The following is an 18534-nucleotide window of genomic DNA, read 5'->3' as shown; positions in this document are numbered from 1 at the left end:
TCCTTAGTCAGATAAGGAAATTCCAGAGACAGTCTGTCACTGCTCCTGGGGAGGGAAGGTCAGAGAGACCTTGAGGCTGCTGCTTTAGTTCAGCGTGTCAAAGTGCCATGTTTTGGGGTACCATTTCTGAGCCCCAACATCAGAAATACAGTTTTCAGGATGTTAGTGAGTAGCTCTAAAATAGGGCAGCATATCCTGAATGGAATAAGTAAAAGATACATTGTCGAATATATAAAAGCAAGTTGCAAATCTGTATGTAGCCTATTCCATTTTTGTGAAATTTTGTGTATGTATATATGTTTCTTTAGATCTATATCTAACATGTATAGTAGTATACACATTTAAATTATCTGGAAAATACACACTAAACTCCTAAAACAGGAATAGGGATTTCAAGAAATTTCCCTCCTCCCACTTTCTTTTGTTTGATATTCTGTATTTTTACAACATTTGGGTTTAATTTAACAAGTATGCATTGTTTTTGTTTTACATTTTATTTGGAAATATTTTCAAGCTTACAGAAAAGATGCAAGAAAAGGAATAGTAAAAAGAATATCCACCTACTCTTTACACACACGTCCAACCATAGTAAGTCCGTGAACCTGCTTTGTTCAGAGGAAGATGAAAAGGATTATCCAGCATGAAAAACGAATGGGGAGGATAGCAGTTACTCAGAAGTTCTGGCTAAACAAATATTTACTTTAGGTCCTCCTGAGGAGTTTCCCTTTTAATCTTTGCAAGGCTTTTGTGAGATCACCAAAGAATGAGCTTTCATTGATCAAACTCTCAAATCCTTGTTGGGTATTTAAATTGATTATGTTTTTCTGAAGAATAATTTAGCAGTCATATCAAAAGTCTAAAACATAGGAATATGAAAACTAAATTTATAACCAACAAGAAAAAGAGTATTTTCACCAATACTTTTAAACATTGTATTGGAGATCCTAACTATTGCAAAAAGCAAGAGAAAGAAATAAGAAACATAAAGATAGGAAGTAAAATGGCCTATTTGCAGATGATACGATTTTTTTTAACTTAGAAAATCCCAGGAATCTACAAAATAATTGCTAGAATGAATAAATGAATTTAGCAAGGTCTCAGGATACAAGGTTAATAGACAAAAATAATTGTATTTTTATATACTATCAGCAAGCAATTGTTAAGTGAAATTACAAAAATAATTCAATTTACAATAACACCATAAAACATGAAATACCTAGGAATAACAAAGGATGTCCAAGACCTCTACCTTTACAAAACATTGCTGAAGGTAATTTTAAAAGACCTGAGTAAATGGAAAGGTAGACCATGTTCATGGATTACAGGGCCAATGTTAATATGGCATTTCCCCCCCGATTGAGCGATAGATTCAACAAAATCCCAATCAAAATTATAGCAGTTTTATTATTTGTAAAAATCAGCATACTGATTGTAAAATTTCTGTGGAAATGCAAGGTACCTATAATGGCCAAAACAGTTGAATTAGATCTGAGTTACTTTTTTAGATGGAAGGATGTGGACACTTTTAAAGTAGATATAGAAGTCTCTTTCTGACCGTCAGGACAGATGCTCTTACTTATAGAATAGTTGACCTTTTTTGTGTTCACTAGCACAATTCACTTGCCTCCCTTATTTGAAATGGAATTCATGGTTTTATAAATGAAACTACAAATTACTCTTTCCTTTGTTGTCACTGTTTTTTGATTTTTATTTTTGAGAAGCACAGAAACTTTGAGACTTTTGAAGAATCAAGAACTCTTGGCTGAACTTTACCCAAGTGTATTCTTTTTAATGGTATGCTTTATTAGTGAGGGTGGCCTTCCTCCTATTTTTGTAAATAAAGTTTTATTGGATCACAGCCATGCCCACAAGCTTTATACTTTCTATGGCTGTTTTCTTGCTACAAAGGAAGGCAGAGTTGAGTAGTCGTGACAGAGACCACATGGCCCACAAAGGCTAAAATATTTACTATCCAGAACTTTCTGGAAAATGTTTGCTGACCCAGGTCAATTAAGTTCCAGAAGTTCCATGAAAATGTCTTTAAGATGCCATGCTAGTTAACAGGATTTGGGGATGAGAGGGTTTGAATCAATGAAAGGCTGAAGCTGGAAGTGATGGGTTGCTTTGATGCTTACCACGAGAAGGGAGACACATACACGACCGTGGCACTTTCTTTTTTCTTTTTTTGAGACAGAGTCTCGCTCTGCCACCAAACTGGAGTGCAGTGGCACGAGGTCAGCTCACTGCAGCCTCTGCCTCCCAGGTTCAAGTGATTCTCGTGCCTCAGCCTCCCCAGTAGCTGGGATTACTGACGCCCACCACCACATCCACATCCACATTTCTGTATTTTTAGTAGAGACAGGGTTTTGCCATGTTGGCCAGGCTGGTCTCAAACTCCTAGCCTCAAGTGATCTGCACGCCTCGGCCTCCCAAAGTGCTGGGATTACAGGCATAAGCCACCGCGCCCAGCCAACCTTGGAATTTTTTGTAAGTCATTCCATTTCAGCCAGTCTATAGCCCCATGCAGCCCTCTGGCCCCGCCTTTCCCCGCCCTCGCCTATCCTCTAGCCAAGCCAGAATCTGAACTGGAATTCTGGTACCACCCACCAGCTGACCTTCAGTCGTGTCCTCTGGGAAATGTGCAGGAGTTTCTTGATGTTGGGTGTCAGAAGGATTAAAAATGCTGAAGAGGAAATTCGGATGCCCAGCAGGTGCCAGTCTGCAGAAGCCTTTACGTTTGGTGCCTGCTGCTTCCTAGACACACTTGACTCTCTTCACTCGCTCGTGATATTCCCGTCACCTGATGTGTCTTTACCTCTACTTGGCAGGTGTTTTAGTGCTGACTCTGGGGACAGACTCCTGGGTTCAGATCCTGCCTCAACACTTACAGGCTGAGTTAGGCAAACTACTGGACATCTCTAAATCGTATAATAAAATCACAGGTAATAACCATGCCTCCTTCATGGAGGAATTGTGGGAATTAAATGAGCTAAAAACAAGTGAAGTGCCTAGAACAATGTCTAGACAGATAATGAACACTCCATAAATATTATTGTCATCATTATTATTATTATTACCACCATAATATGATGCCCCCTCAGGCCTCAGGTCAGACATGAGCAGAGAACTAGGAGAAATTAAGGATGTGTTTAGGTCAGAGCCACCCCCTCCAGGAAGCCTTCTTACAGGGCCTATGGCACGGTGATCTTTGGCACTTTACACCTCTGAGATGGTGGACAGAGCCTGTGCTTCTGAATTGGCCTTATCCAAGTATACATCTAAGCTGTGTGAATCCAGGCAAGTCACTTAACCTGTCTGTGCCTCATTCCCTCATCTGCAAAAGGGGATGATATCTTCCTGGTCAGCGTCCTCATTAGGCTTGAGTGAGATGATGCAGGTGCAAAATGCAGGTCGTAGATGTCCAGCGAATAAAACGCTGCTGAGTGATGTCGATTTCTGCATTTTGTTATGAGTAGCTCTTTCTCTGACTGCCTGGCTATAGACCTCGAGTTGTTGATGGCTGGGAATGGTTGATCCCACCACACTCCTTAATACCTGGCACCAAGAGGGAGCTCAACAAATGTTTATTGTCTCAAGCTAACTGAAGAAGCAGCCTCCCACCTTACCCAGATCCCTTCCACCATGTCCCCTGGCAGTCCTGGGCCACAGGCATTGGGTCACTGGGGAAGATATATACCAGGGAAATTCTGATGAGAGTGAGCAAATATGCTGGAATCTAGAATTCCCCAATTGACAACGAAAAGTGAAGAACCTCTTCCTGAATGAGTCAGGTGGGGCGTAACCACGACTTCATATTCCCAATCTGCACCTCCCAAACCCACTTAAGAAACATCTGTCGCTTCCTCTTTGCCCCCTGGCCAGAATCTCTTATCTCAAAGCCTGCTAAGGAAATTCTTTACCGGCAGGAGGGATTATTTATACCTACTTTCTGTACATTCACACCCAACCTTTTTTAACTTTGCATTTCTCTCCCTCTGTTTTATTTGTGTCACATTTTTCCCTACCACTGAGGCAGAATAAATTCAGTGTGAGTGATGGTTTGCAATGCAGTTTTCACTGTTATAGCTGGCAACGTAAAGCTGGATCACATTTTCACAAATATAGTCTCATGCAGGATAAAAGTAAAGGCTGTCCAATTGGAGTGTGTTTACACTTTCCAGGTCTCAGCCCCAACACCAAGGCATTAAAGAAGTCCGGTGTTTAGTATCAGAATTGTACTGGGTTGCATCTCAATTTCCTGATTGATTTGAAGCAGGTTTCCAATATTAGAATATTACATTATACAGTGACTGTGTCCCAATCCTCTGATTGATTTGAAATGAACTTGAATCAAGATAGCTTAAAAATAGCTTTTATAGCATCTTCATGACTTGATACCGTGGAGAAAAAAAACATATGAAGCTAATGCCACAGAAATCATCCTCTGTTGATGCAGTGGCTGCCTTTGCTGGAAATTCTTCTGGCAGTAATTTCAAAAGATGCCTGTCATCTCCTTACAGCAGTTCATAATTCAAAAACAATCTATACATAATACTCAATTAAGGAACCATAGAGGCATGTCAGCCACAGATGACTGATGCCCAGGCTGAGTGGAAATTCTGCCCAGCTCTTGAAAACATCACTAAAATCAATCCCCCGTCAGGGAAACCAAGATTTATTAATACATTCCTTACCTCCATCGAGTTGTGAATCAATACTTCCCTATCAAAAGCTAATAGAAAGCTGAGATGGGTAAAACTTCTTATAGGTCCTTGTGGCCTGTCGGCATGAAAGGGACAGGATTATAACTCAGAGAGAGGCTGCGTGTTGCAGAGCTGGACTGCCATGCTGTGTGCCCCCCTCCAGCAGAGAGAAGCTGGCCCTGCCCTGGAGAAAGCCTCCTGGGTGGGGCGATGAGGAGCTTGGTACTGACACCCATGCTCCCCGTTAGACCTCTGCCACCCATGATATGGGCTGTCATTTTTATTCATGGTACAAAAGAGGAAATGCCAACTCACAGAGGTCAGTAATGGGTCCAAGGTCCCAAAGCAGAATGGGCTCTGATGTCTGAGTACCCTGAGTTCCGATCCTGGATGCCCTGTTGTCTAGCTGTGTGGCTTCGTGTTTGTTTCTTAACTTCTCTGGGCCTCAGTTTTCTCATCTGTAAAATGGAGACGATGTGAGTCCCTAGGACAGAGGTGCATTGGGAGGATTCAGTAAAACAGGATGAAGGATACAGAGTGCCCCGCTGCTGTGCCACCCCCTTCCAGGCCCCGCCTCCTTTCACTCCACCGGGAGTGGTTGCCCTTACTGGAGGTGGAACTAGGAAAAATATTTTGGGTTCAGAACTTCCGGGCCTCCCTGGAGCTGAGAAATAGACTCAGAAACCCCCACGTCTGGAAACTCACCAGGCTTCTTCTGGACCTGGCTCCAACCCAAGAAGTGTTTCCCCCATTTTCCAGCTCAACATCTCATTCCTCGTTTCAGACTCCTTGAGCCAGCCAGGAACATGCCAGAGCCTTGAACTCAGCAGCAGAACCCAGGAGGACGGAGTTAGTCACATCTTCCTACTTCTGAGACAGACTTTCGTCCCCTGCCTGGCCGTCTCTTTGTAAACTCATCACATAGTCATTGCTTGATTTTTTTTCATGCAGGACCCCAGAAGGCCAAGTTCCTCATTGGAATTGGGGGAGAAATCTCTTTTACCCGAAGGAGAAGCTTTTGAACACAACTGCTTTGCTCACTAGTAGTTTCTCTCATCTTTAGTTATTATTTATTATTATTATTATTTTGAGACAGGGTCTTGCTCTGTTGCCCAAGCTGGAGTGCAGTGGTGCAACCATAGCCCACTGCAACCTCCAACTCCTGAGCTCAAGCAATCCTCCCTTCTCAGCCTCCCGAGTAGCTGGAACTACAGGCATGCACCTCCATGCCTGGCTGATTTGATAAATTTTTTGTAGAGACAGGGTCTTACGATGTTGCCGAGGCTGGTCTCAAACTCCTGGCCCCAAGCGATCCTCTTACCTCGGCCTCCCAAAATGCTGGGATTACAAGTGGGAGCCACCGCACCCGGCCTCATCTTTATTGCTAGTCCTCTTGCAGCATCTTTGCTACTCTAAGAATCCTCGTTTGGTCACATTTTCTGTGACTTCGGACGTTAACAATAATGGGTGAGCCCTGAGGGGCAGATGGAGAGGACATGCATATTACAGGGAGGCACAGCTGTCCACGGGTCTAGGGAGACCCGCTCTGAGAGGTCCTCTGGGCACTTGAACAATCACCGTTAAATGCTCCCCTCTCTGTTAATGCCACTCAATATGGTGTGAAACTTAAACATAGATGAGTTTTTACAGCTAATTATGGCTAATGCAAGCTTCTTTCAAAATTGCCAGACATTCTTTCCAGAACAGTACAGTTTGCAACTATGAGTTAGGCATGAAGAGCCAAATCTCATAAACATAATTTAGCATGCAAAGAAATAATAATGCTAAGTGCTTTCTGTCCAGCCGTTCAGCGTTCCCCCAGGCAGGGCTGATCTTACGCGGTCCCATTTGAGCTACAGACTGGCTTTGAAACCCCAGGAAAGCCACAGAGGAGGCAGTCATTTCCACCACCCCTCCAGTCTGTACGATTGGAGCCTTTCAGTTGTCTATTTATGGCAAGGACCCATCGGGCGCCCAACCCAGCAGTCCCAGCTGCAACCTGAGAACTGCACAGTTTGTGCCCTGGAGTGGCAGTGGCTGCATCTGTCACGCCACCCTGCCCTGTTCATGTTGCCCTAATGTTTCTTTTTCTTTTTTTTCTCTTTTCTTTTTTCTTTTCTTTTGAGACAGGGTCTTGCTCTCAGCCAGGCTGGAGTGCAGTGGCACAATCTCAGCTCACTGCAACCTCCGCCTCCCGAGTTCAAGCGATTCTTCTGCCTCAGCCTCCCAAGTAGCTAGGATTACGGGCGCCTGCCACCACGCCTGGCTAGTTTTTGTATTTTTAGTAGAGATGGGGTTTTGCCATCTTGGCCAGGCTGTTCTCGAACTCCTGACCTCAACTGATCTGCCCACCTCGGCCTCCAAAAGTGCTGGGATTTCATTCCCAATCACCAGATGAATTCATGATCATTGGAAGCATTACACTACTGTAATAAGAGAGAATGATGCGCCTCTCACTAATCCCACCCCACACCCCTCACCTGGAACCACCACTATAAGCAGTTTAATGTCTATGCACACATACCCTCTGAGGTATACATATACACAAATAGGCACACGTGCCTGTATATGCACACAAACCTTCTAAGGCATACGTTATTTTATGCAGGATCACACGATGTTTTTGCAGCAGTGTGCTATACATATTAATGGTATTTGGCACCTTTTGGTGCCAGTACATGTAAATTACCTCTTTTTAAAAAATGCGCATAATGTCATTTAACAGGTCTTCCATAAATAAACATTACTAACGGTACTGTGATGCACGTTGAACCATATATTAATGTCCACAGGTACAGCCCGGATACATCTTTGGGCTTTTCCCTGGGGATTTCTGAAGGATAACTGTCTACCAAAATGGTTTTTTTGGGCCAAGGGAATGTACAGTAAAATGTGCAACAGTATTGCTAGATTGCCCCCTTAACGTGAGTTCTTTCTGTTCAAATTCTAATAAGAAGTCGATGGAATTGCAGTCATGCATTGTTACACAATTTTGTAGTGTTGCAGACATCACAGTGTCCTTACACAAACCTAGATGGTGTGGTCTACTGCACACCTAGGCTGTGTGCTATAGCCCATGGCTCCTAGACTGCAAACCATGCAGCATGGTACTGTACTGGATACTGCAGGCAACCATAACACAATGGTAAGGATTTGTATATCTAGACATAGAGAAGGTACAGTGAAAATACAGCATTATAATCTTATGGGACCACCTTCATATATGGCGTCCATCATTGACTAAAACGTCCATGGTAGGGATTTGTGTATCTAGACATAGAGAAGGTACAGTGAAAATACAGCATTATAATCTTATGGGACCACCTTCATATATGGCGTTCATCATTGACCAAAACGTCCATGTGCTGCACGTGACTGTAGCTGTTTCTCTCCACCTGTGGCTGTCTTAAGTAGGGAAGGCTGAGTACTTTATGCACCTGAGCTGATCCACACCTGCCCACAGGTGAATCTCCAGTTCTGCCAGCATAGGTAGCTATAGTCCCAAGAGCTGTCTTTACAGCCTCCCAGAACCCCACTCACCAGAAGCAGAGGCTATCAGCATATTCCCTTCATGCCCTTTTTTTTTTCTCTCCCCTTGCTCTCTTGTCTCCTCATTTTCTTTCCCTTACCCCTCTTTACCACCATTCTCAATCTCTGTTTCCTTCCTGTTCCCCAGTGTGGAACTAGTAAAAATCATTCAGATCCTGGAACAGAAAAAGGACATTAGGAAAAAACTAAGGGAATCTAATCATGGGCTTTAATTAATCTTAATATGTCAATATTGGTTCATTAATTGTAACAAATGTATTGTCCTGATGTAATATGTTAATGAATGGGGAAAATGGTACAGGGGATAAGTATACTTTTAAAAATACAGCCAGACGCGATGGCTCACACCTGTAATCCCAGCACTTCGGGAGGCCAAGGCAGGTGGATCACTTGAGGTCAAGAGTTTGAGACCAGCCTGGCCAACATGGTGAAACCCAATCTCTACTAAAAATACAAAAGTGAGCTGGGCATGGTGGCAGGCACCTGTAATCCCAGCTACTCAGGAGGCTGAGGCAGGAGAATCACTTGAACCCGGGAGGCGGAGTTTGCAGTGAGCCGAGATCGTACCACTGTACTTCAGCCTGGGCGTCACAGTGAGACACCACCTCAAAAAATATATTAAAAATAAATAAATAATTAAAAAAAATGAAAACACATGGATCATTTACATTTAGTCATCGTATGGGCTTCGGTTCCTCTTGGCTGTGATAGTTTCTCACTCATTCCTTGTTTTTGATGACAGTTTTGAGGAGTGCTGGTCAGGTATTTGATACGATGTGTCTCTCTTGGGAATGTGTCTGATGTTTTTCTCTGGATTAGACTGGGGTGATGGATTTGGGAGAGGAAGACCACAGAGGTGAAGTGCCATTTCTATCACATTCATATCAAGAGCACATACTAATCATGTGACTTATCACTTTTGGTGTTTGTCCAGTTTCTTCACTGTAAATACATTCTTTTTTTTTTTAACCTTCTCTTTAAACTATACTCTTTGAACAGAAGTCAGGATGCACAGCCCACACCTAAGGGATGAAGAAAGATGCCCTACTTCATAGAGGGTGGGGTGTCTGTGTCATTTATTTGTTACTCTTCTGCGTGTAGGAGATGTTTCTCCCCCTACCATTTATTTATTTATTCAGTAGTTTATTATTATGGTCTTGCAAAGTTTTTATTTGTTTGTTTTTAGAGACAAGGTCTCTCTGTCACCCAAACTGGAATGCAATGGCACGGTCATAGCTCACTGTAGCTTCAAACTTCCAGGCTCAAGCAATCCTCCCACCTCAGCCTCCTGAGATCTAGGACCACAGGCATGAGCCACCACACCTGCTAATTTTGTAATGTTTTGTAGAGACGGGATCTCTCTATGTTGCCCAGGCTGGTCGAACTCCTGGCCTCAAGCGATCCTCTCACCTTGGCCTCCCAAAGTGCTGGGATTGCAGGCATGAGTCAATGTGCCTGGCCGCCTCGTGGATTTTTTTATACTGTGGGTTGTAATTCAACACTAGTTTATTTCACTACTCAGATTGTTAAGCTTTGGCCATTGGGAATCCTGTCACTTGATTCCTGTGTCCATTTGCCATACCCCATCGTTGCAGGGTTTTTGTTTCTGAGCACGACTATCCTTTCTGGCAACACAAGATGTTCCAGGTTCATCTTCTGTATTTCTTGCTCAATGCTACGGTAGCCATTTCTCCAAGGAGCCATAGTTCCTTTTATTAGAGAATCCTTACTAGGAAGCCAGATCTGAGTGCTAGGTGCTCTCATTGCTAGTACATACTTCTAGGGGCTCTCAGCTGACAGAGCAAGGAAACGAATGTCTATGTACTGGCCTATGTATATACACATCTATAAATATTTCTATGTGAAACCACAGTGATATTAAGCTAAACATGAATTACCACTGATATCTCCAACTCTAATCCGTTGTTACGATATGGATCATTTTAGCTTCCTCCTCTTCCTGTAATTTTTTTGCATTTTTATTGAGCTATAATTCACATACCATAAAATGCACTCTTTTGAAGTATCAAATTTAGTCGTTTTAATATATTCACAAGGTTGTGCAACTATCACCGTGATCTAATTGCAGACCATTTTTACCATTCCACAAAGAAACCCTGCACCTGTCAGCAGTCACTCTCCCGTTCCACCCTTCCCTCAGCCCCTAGCAACCACTGATCTACTTTCTCTATGGATTTAGCTATTCTGGACATTTTATATAAATGGAAGCATACAAGATGGGGCCTTTTGCAAGTGGCTTATCTCACTTAGCTTAATATTTTTAAGGTGCATCTACATTGCAGCTTGTATCAACACTTTATTCCTTTTCGTGGTTGAATAACATCCCATTGTATGGGTAGACCACATTTTGTTTATCCATCATCAACTGATGGACATTTAGGTTGCTTCCATATTTTAGGCTCTTTTGAAAAATGCTGCTAGGAACACTCACCTACAAGTTTTTGCATGGGCAAATGTTTTCATTTCTCCTAGATACATACTTAGGAGTGAAATATCACAATTATGGTAAATACGTGTTTAACATTTGAGGAATTGCCAAAATGTTTTCCAAAAGAACTGTACATTTTACTTTCCCACCAGCACTGTATGAAGGTTCTAATTTCTCCAAATCCCTGTAAACACTTGTTGCTTTCCATCTCTTTCATCACAGCCATCCGAGTGGCTATGAAGTGGTTATCTCATTGTCGCTAATCGCATTTCCCTAAAGATAAATGATGTTGAGCATCTTTTCATGTGATTATTGGCCATTTGTGTATCTCCTTTGAAGAAATGTCTGTTAAATCCTTTCCCGCTTGTTAATTGGGTTGTCTTTTGGTTGAGTTGTGAAAGCTCTTTATGTTTTCTGGGTATTAGACCCTTATTAGATACATGATTTGCAAATACTTTTGCCCATTCCATGGGTTGTCTTTTCACTTTTTATAATGTTTTGGGAGCACAAAAGTTGGTAATTTTGATGAAGTTTAGTTTGACTGCTATGCGCAAACATTTTAAAGAAATAAGGTAACTATACATTTTTTTCTTGCGAAGTATCAGGTTATTCCGTATTTTTATCTCCCTTCCAAACATGGCAATAACTTATATATGCTTTAAGTTTCCACCAAACTCCTTATCTTGACATTTTTGATGTTTAGTTTCACTTTTAACATTAAAAAATAGGTTTAAAAAAATCAATAGTTAATTCAGTTTACCAAAATATTGGCGTTTGGTCATCATTATTTTTTAATATTTCATCCTTTCTTTTGCTGAAGCAATTCGTTCAGTGAAGATTTAGACGTGGTAAACTTTTAGTTTTTATGTTCCAAACATGTCTTTTTTTGCCCTCAAACTTAAATGATAGTTTAGCTAGGAATAAAATTTGAGGTTCATAGTTATTTGCTGTCAGCATTTAGAAGGCATTACTCTTTGATCTGTTATTGTTAAGATTCCTGCTATCTGTATGATTATCATTTCTTTATAATGTTTTTACTGTGGTTCTTTCTATGGTTTTTCTCTTTGTCTTTGCTGTACCACAATTTTATTGCACCATATGTCAGTAGGAATTAACTGTCATGTTTCCTGTGTAGTACTTTTTCTCTGAGGACCTGTGTCTTCCTTCTTTCTGGAAAATTTCTGTTATTTCTTCAAATTCTTCTCACTATTATTTTCTCCTTTCTCCTCCACCAGCTCCTCTAAACTTCTGATCTTAATCTATCCTTTGAATTTTTGAATTCGGAGAACTCAAATCAAGAGCATGTTCCTATTGCTTGTGTCTGGGTCTCTGTATTGTCTTCTGGATCATTTCCTCAGTTTTACCTCTCAGTTCACTAATTTCCTCTTTGATTGATGTCTAGAATTGATCTCATTTATTTTACTATTTTTTATAGAGATGGGGTCTTGCTACATTGCCCAGGCTGATCTCATACTCCTGGCATCAAGCAATTCTTGCACCTCACCCTCTCAAAGTACAGGGATTACAGGCATGAGCCACCATGCCTGGCCTATCTCATTTATTGAGGGTTGTTTTTATTTTAAATTTTAACGGATGTTTTGTGTCCACCATCTCTAAATGTTCATTACCTCCTGTTCTCATTCAATTTATGCCTATGTTGTTTCATAACATCTTTTTATGGGTGTTAGTCCTTTATTAAGGACCCTTTGATATCTTAAACACATTGATTTGAAATATTTGTCAGACAATCTTAAATAATTAATTTCATCTGGAGTGAATTTGTGTTCCCAATTGAAGGGTTTGTAGACTATTTTACCACGTGATTTCTCCATGGGCAGCAGAATTTTTCATTTCAGGGTCAATGTGAGTAAGGGGTATTTTTTTTGTTTTTTGTTTTTCCCTCATTCTTTCTCTCTTGACTAACTTCTCTCTCTCTAGTGGTTTTCATTACCTCCACCCCCACCCCCATTCAGGACCAGGCCTTCTAATAGTGGTTTAGGGCCCCATGGTAATATCGGGGAAGTCATTTCAGTTCCTAGACTTGAACCTGTGTCTCTCCTTCCTTCCTAGACTCTCAGGTTGCAGTAAGCCTTAGCCTAGTGGTGTACTGGCGACAGCTCCTACTAACTCATTAGGACCAATCATTACATTTTAAGGAATGTTGTGAGCTGGTTGTTAAGTGGCCATTATTAATAATTATATAAACTCAGTATTAAATAGATTATATTAAAAAGCAAAGGTAATAAATACTCAAAACTGATCACTTTGTAATTCTTTTGCTAAATATTGCTGTCATCCATGCTCTTGAGGCTGTTGGCAGCTCTTGTATCTCCATGGTAGAAACAGATCTGATGTATATGTAATGGGCACTACTGGGCATCTCTTCTACATCTGGTTCAGTGACATCACCTTGGCAACTTGAAATCAGCCACGGCCACAGTGGAAGTATTTACACCATGGAAATTGACAAATGTGACAAATCAGGTCTTTAAAAAAAATAATAACATGTGAAACATTTACCAGCCTACCACTTCCCCAGCCCCAGGCAGCAGCAGCGTTCTTCAGCCTCCTTCCATAAACAGAGGCACCCACAACAGCCCTTCTTCCAGCAGGGAGCCAGGATTTATTTTCCCCATTTTCCCCTGAAAATGCTTTCAGTGTCTATGATCTTCTAAGAGCTGAACTCCCAGTGACATTTTACTCCCACTCATGACTTTGCCTCTCTGTTTTGTGTCTGGCCTGTAGAGCTATTTGTTTTGTTTTTGAGCCTACCTGTGTCCTTGGGTTTTCTGTTTTACGTTTCATCCACTACGGCTGTTTGGAGCAGAGGGGGTTGATCATATATCAGACATGCTCTGCTACCTTAATTAGAATGCCATAAACATTATTTTTATTTATTTATTTTGAGATGGAGTCTTGCTCTTGTCGCCCAGGCTGGAGTGCGGTGGCACGATCTAGGCTCACTGCAACCTCTGCCTCTTGGGTTCAAGCGATAACCTGCCTCAGCCTCCCGAGTAGCTGGGATTACAGACGCCCGCCACCAGGCCCTCCTAATTTTTTTGTATTTATTTATTTGTTGGTTTATGTGTTTATTTTTGAGACAGAGTCTCGCTCTGTTGCCTAGGCTAGAGTGCAGTGGCATGATCTTGGCTCACTGCAACCTCCACCTCCCGAGTTCAAGTGATTCTCCTGTCTCAGCCTCCCAGGTAGCTGGGACTGCAGGCACCTGCCACCACGCCTAGCTAATTTTTGTATTTTTTAGTATGAGATTTCACCATATTGGCCAAGCTGGTCTCAAACTCCTGACCTTGTGATCCACCCACCTTGGCCTCCCAAAGTGCTGTGATTACAGGCGTGAGCCACCACACCCGGTCATTTTTTTTTTTATATTTTTGGTAGAGACAGAGTTTCATCATGTTGGCCAGGCTGGTCTCGAACTCCTGACCTCAAGTGATCCACCCATCTTGGCCTCCCAAAGTGCTGGGATTACAGGCATGAGCCACCATCCCTGGCCATAAATGTTATTTTTAAAATACATAACTTTTGTCATCTGGATATTTCTATAGGACTCAGGCTGTTTTCTTCAGTCTCCTTTGTCTTTTCTCAAAGTCATTCACTTCATCTTCCTTCTCTCATTTTCTTCCCTAGTACGTCTTTGTACAAGTTATGACAAACATGTTAATAATATATTATATATATGAAGTATCCTTTCAAAGATTCTGGACGTCACATACACTTTCTATTTGTTGATTATATACAGAATAATATTATACATTTAATATGATAATTCTACATGATGGTATAATAATATATTTAATATATTACTGTTCACAGAATAAAATGCTGGAGACCCCAGGTTACCTAATGGAAGTCCTCGGCCCCCTAATGACTTTTTCCCTTCCCTGCAGGTGTCAAAGTCGTGTTCTCAGGCCACTACCACAGGAATGCCGGGGGTACCTACCAGAACCTCGACATGGTGGTGTCATCTGCCATTGGATGCCAGCTGGGCAGAGACCCCCACGGGCTCCGAGTCGTGGTGGTCACCGCTGAGAAAATTGTTCACCGATACTACAGTCTAGATGAGCTGAGTGAGAAAGGAATAGAAGACGATCTCATGGATTTGATCAAGAAAAAATGACGCTCCTTCCCGTTCCCGTTCACTTTTCACTTGCACTATTTTTTTATTTTGCCAGAAACAGCAGCTGCACACAACCCCTTGCTGAAATATAAAAATAGCCCAGGCAGGTTTGTGAATTTATGTCCTTTTGCATAAATCAGAGAGCTGGGGCCCTGTCCTGAAGTATATTCAAAATAGAACTGCATTTCCTTTAAAATGGAGCGAGTGATCCTGGAAATCAGTTTTTAAAATATCAGACTATCTCTGCATGGATGTTTGAATAAATTCTCCTAATGCTGTGTTTCTCAAGTCCACTTTTGAATTGGATTGTATTCTGGTTAGCATATGGTCAAAGTCTGCCTATCGACCTCAATTCCAATCTGACAGCCAAGTATGATCTTTGATAATTCCTTAAACAGACTACACCTGATTGTATTAAATTGTGGTCACGATTCCCAAAACGCTAGGCAAAACAAAGTTCATCTCCTTTCCTTTCCAGCGGAACGAACAGCTGTCTCCCTTGTTGCGAGAGCCGTGCAGACCTATTTTGACAAGGAGCCAAGTAGCCACCATTTACTGTTCAATTCTGAGACTTCTGATGATAGGAACAGAATGCAGTTGATACAGCTCGGAGCTTAAATTTGCCTTCCTGGGTGCCTAGAAAAGTCACCTTTGCACATAAATTGGCCGTTTCTGAAAATCTCCTCCAAGAGACTGAAACCAAAGCTCTAAAACGCCGCTTCTTCAGTCTCTGGGGAGCACACTGAGTTGGTTCACATCCACATTCTGGCTGTGTAGCCACTCCACAGATGGGTGGTCTCTTGGGATCAGAATGCCCCTCCACTCATGAGACTCTTCATTTTGTCCACTTTGACAGGAAAAGGGGGAATGTATGCAGAGCTCTCAAAAGAAACAAAAAGGCCAAAACGGTGCCTTCAGCCACATCCTCTGAATTGGCCCTGACTTGGATTAAATGCACTAATGCAAAATCCCTTGACAAAAGCGCATAGGTTATTTCAAACCAGCATTGTTTTTCATGTAACCTGTTTTACCGCATCTTCTCAGCAGCTTCTGACCACTGCTCAATTTTCTCCTTTACAGCCATTGTTCTGGTGGACAAATAACCTAGGTACTCCAAATCCTGGCAGGAAAAATGTACAGCATTATGAAACAGCACTCAGTAATCCTAAAATGATTTCCAAAGCTGGTTACACATGACCTGCAAAGTCTATTAAATTAAAAGACTTTCTCATTACAGAGTTTAGTCAACGTAGCAAAACCATGGGAAATTAAATGGAAAGATAATTAAATATGTAAATTCATAAGGAACAAAAGACGAGAAGTTAATTATACAATAGGCTGGTGACACCAGAGTTCATTGTTATGTGCCACAAGAAAATTAAATTTTTTAAAAAACTAGAACGCTCTTCTTTTAGTGGTTTGCTGAAATCCTGTTTTGTATTTGTTTCTTTACAACAGGTGTAGGTGTAGGAGGTCAAGAAAAGGAGTTCGGTAAAGGGCATAGCTAATAACAACCACACATTGGGCCGGGCGCAGTGGCTTATGCCTGTAATCCCAGCACTTTGGGAGGCTGAGACGGGTGGATCACCTGAGATCAGGAGTTTGAGACCAGCCTGGCCAACATGGTGAAACTCCATCTCTACTAAAAATACAAAAATTAGCCAGGCATGCTGGTGCACACCTGTAATCCCAGCTACTCGGGAGGCTGAGGCAGGAGATCGCTGGAACTCAGGAGGCAGAGGTTGCAGTGAGCCAAGATCATGCCACTGCACTCCAGCCTGGGCAACAGAGCAAGACTCTGTCTCAAAAAAAAAAAAAAAAAAAAACCACACACAGACACATTGAGACTTGAGATGTGGTGACACTTGGATCATAAACAGAGGGCTTCGATTCCAGGATGGGGGTTCCTCCAGGGGGAAATGAAAAGGAGCTCTCACTCTGTTCTTACATATGCAAAATGCTCTGAATTGTGGCACATGGGTTTGCAGAAGGATAATGGAGATAATTGAAAGTAATGAAAATGAAACCAAATCTCCTTCCCCAAAAACTTAAAAGAACTGATTCAAAAGTACCCCAAGAATATGCAAAGAAAAGGGAATCCCATCAACAGATGATTGGATAAAGAACATGTGGTATGTATACATAATGGAATACTATTCAGCCACTAAAAAGAATGAAACCATGTCTTTTGCAGCAACCTGGATGGAACTGGAGGCCGTTATCTTAAGTGAAATAACTTAGAAAGTCGAATACTTCATGTTCTCACTCATAAATGGGAGCTACATAAAGTGTACCCATGAACATAGAGTGTGGAACAGACATTGGAGACTCAGAAGGGTGGGAGGAGGGTAAGGGATGAGAAATTACCTAATGGGTACAGTGTACACTTTTCTGGTGTTGGTTGCAGGAAAGGCCTGGACTTCACCACTTCGCAATATATCCGTGTAACAAAACTGCACTTGTATGCCTTATATTTATACAAATTTAATTTTTTAAAAGGGAAGAGAGAATCATATTAAATTCTCACCACTTTTTAAGTAAGCAAACAGCAGTATTTCCCAGAGGCAAGAGGTTCAGAAAGAAGTCAGGAAATGTTTTTGTAGATAAGCATCTATCATTCTGATGGGCCATGACTAGTGTGTTCACTTGTAATTCCTTTGCCTTTAAAAAAAGAGAATGATATCAAAAAATAAGTGCCTTATACTGTGAAAAACGATAAAAGGACTTCCTGATTCTAAGTGCTATGGTTTTGAATGTTTATTATGTGTTTTAAGTGCTTTGGCTCAGAAAGGTGGGGGTCACGTGGCCAAGGTCGCCTAACTCATCTTGGTGGAGAAAGAACGGATGTAGATGGCCCAAGGCTTGAGTCCGTGCTCCATAACACTGTCCTGTCTTGGAAAACGTTTCTCAGAGGTGAAAGGTTGCACCAGCTCAGCCAGTGGCAACACACTGAGTACGGTATTCAGCACCTTGGACAGCGTTAGCTGGAGGCCCAGGGATTTCCTCCCAGCTCTGCAAAGCCTAGACCAGACCCTGATTGCACCAGGTTCAGGGGGCAGAAGCTTGTCCAAAGAGCAGATGGTTCCAGGGGGAGGATTTTTACTGGGGGAGATTTAGAAACCGAACTGAACCATAATGAGTCACGGGACGCAGCCCTGTCTGCAGCAGTAACTGTCCGCAGCTCTAGCTGCTCCATGTCTGGAGTTACCACCACAGGGTGTAGGAAACCACCAGCTGTCTCAAGGCAAATGCTCCCCTTTCCAATTAATCACTTTAATTGGAGGAAAAAACAAAAACACAAGGACATGTTACGGGGGAAGGTTTTTTAAAGTGATCTCAAATTGGATTGCAAAGGCTCAAGTGACTTTGGGAATGGGGTTGGGGAGATGATCATTTACTTTTTACAATAAATAATTTTATCTCACATTTTCAGTCAAGTTTCTCCTAAGTTTGGGGAGAATGGGGAAAAAATGTAGTAAGCTTTATGGGATTAGCAACAGAACGTTTTATCCTATTTTGTGATTTTCAGTATTAAGAGATTATTGATCCCTTGCAGAGTTACAAGGCAAGCACTAGTTTAAACCTGAATTAGACTAGGGCCATTGACCTTATATACCTGTAAAAGACACAACGGTGTATACAACTGTAGAAACAATATACACATAGTAGTTTAATATTACAGTCTGTATTCCAAT

At 41.8% G+C, this 18534-nt stretch overlaps 1 protein-coding gene across 2 annotated transcripts in view; it reads left to right on the top strand.

The window, feature by feature from the left end:
• Positions 1-16240, top strand: part of CPPED1 (calcineurin like phosphoesterase domain containing 1) — a 141227-nt gene extending 124987 nt beyond the window's left edge. For both annotated transcript variants that reach the window (XM_008958110.5, XM_003832691.6), the window contains one exon: positions 14610-16240. In XM_008958110.5, the coding sequence (XP_008956358.2) occupies positions 14610-14839 (230 nt within the window). In that variant the 3' untranslated portion in view covers positions 14840-16240. The remainder of the gene's footprint in view (positions 1-14609) is intronic.
• The last annotated feature ends 2294 nt before the right edge of the window (positions 16241-18534 follow it).

This window comes from Pan paniscus, chromosome 18, assembly GCF_029289425.2.
Source record: "Pan paniscus chromosome 18, NHGRI_mPanPan1-v2.0_pri, whole genome shotgun sequence".
Taxonomy (NCBI): domain Eukaryota; kingdom Metazoa; phylum Chordata; class Mammalia; order Primates; family Hominidae; genus Pan; species Pan paniscus.
Note: the sequence above shows the minus strand (reverse complement) of the source record. Positions and strands in the feature narration are given on the sequence as shown.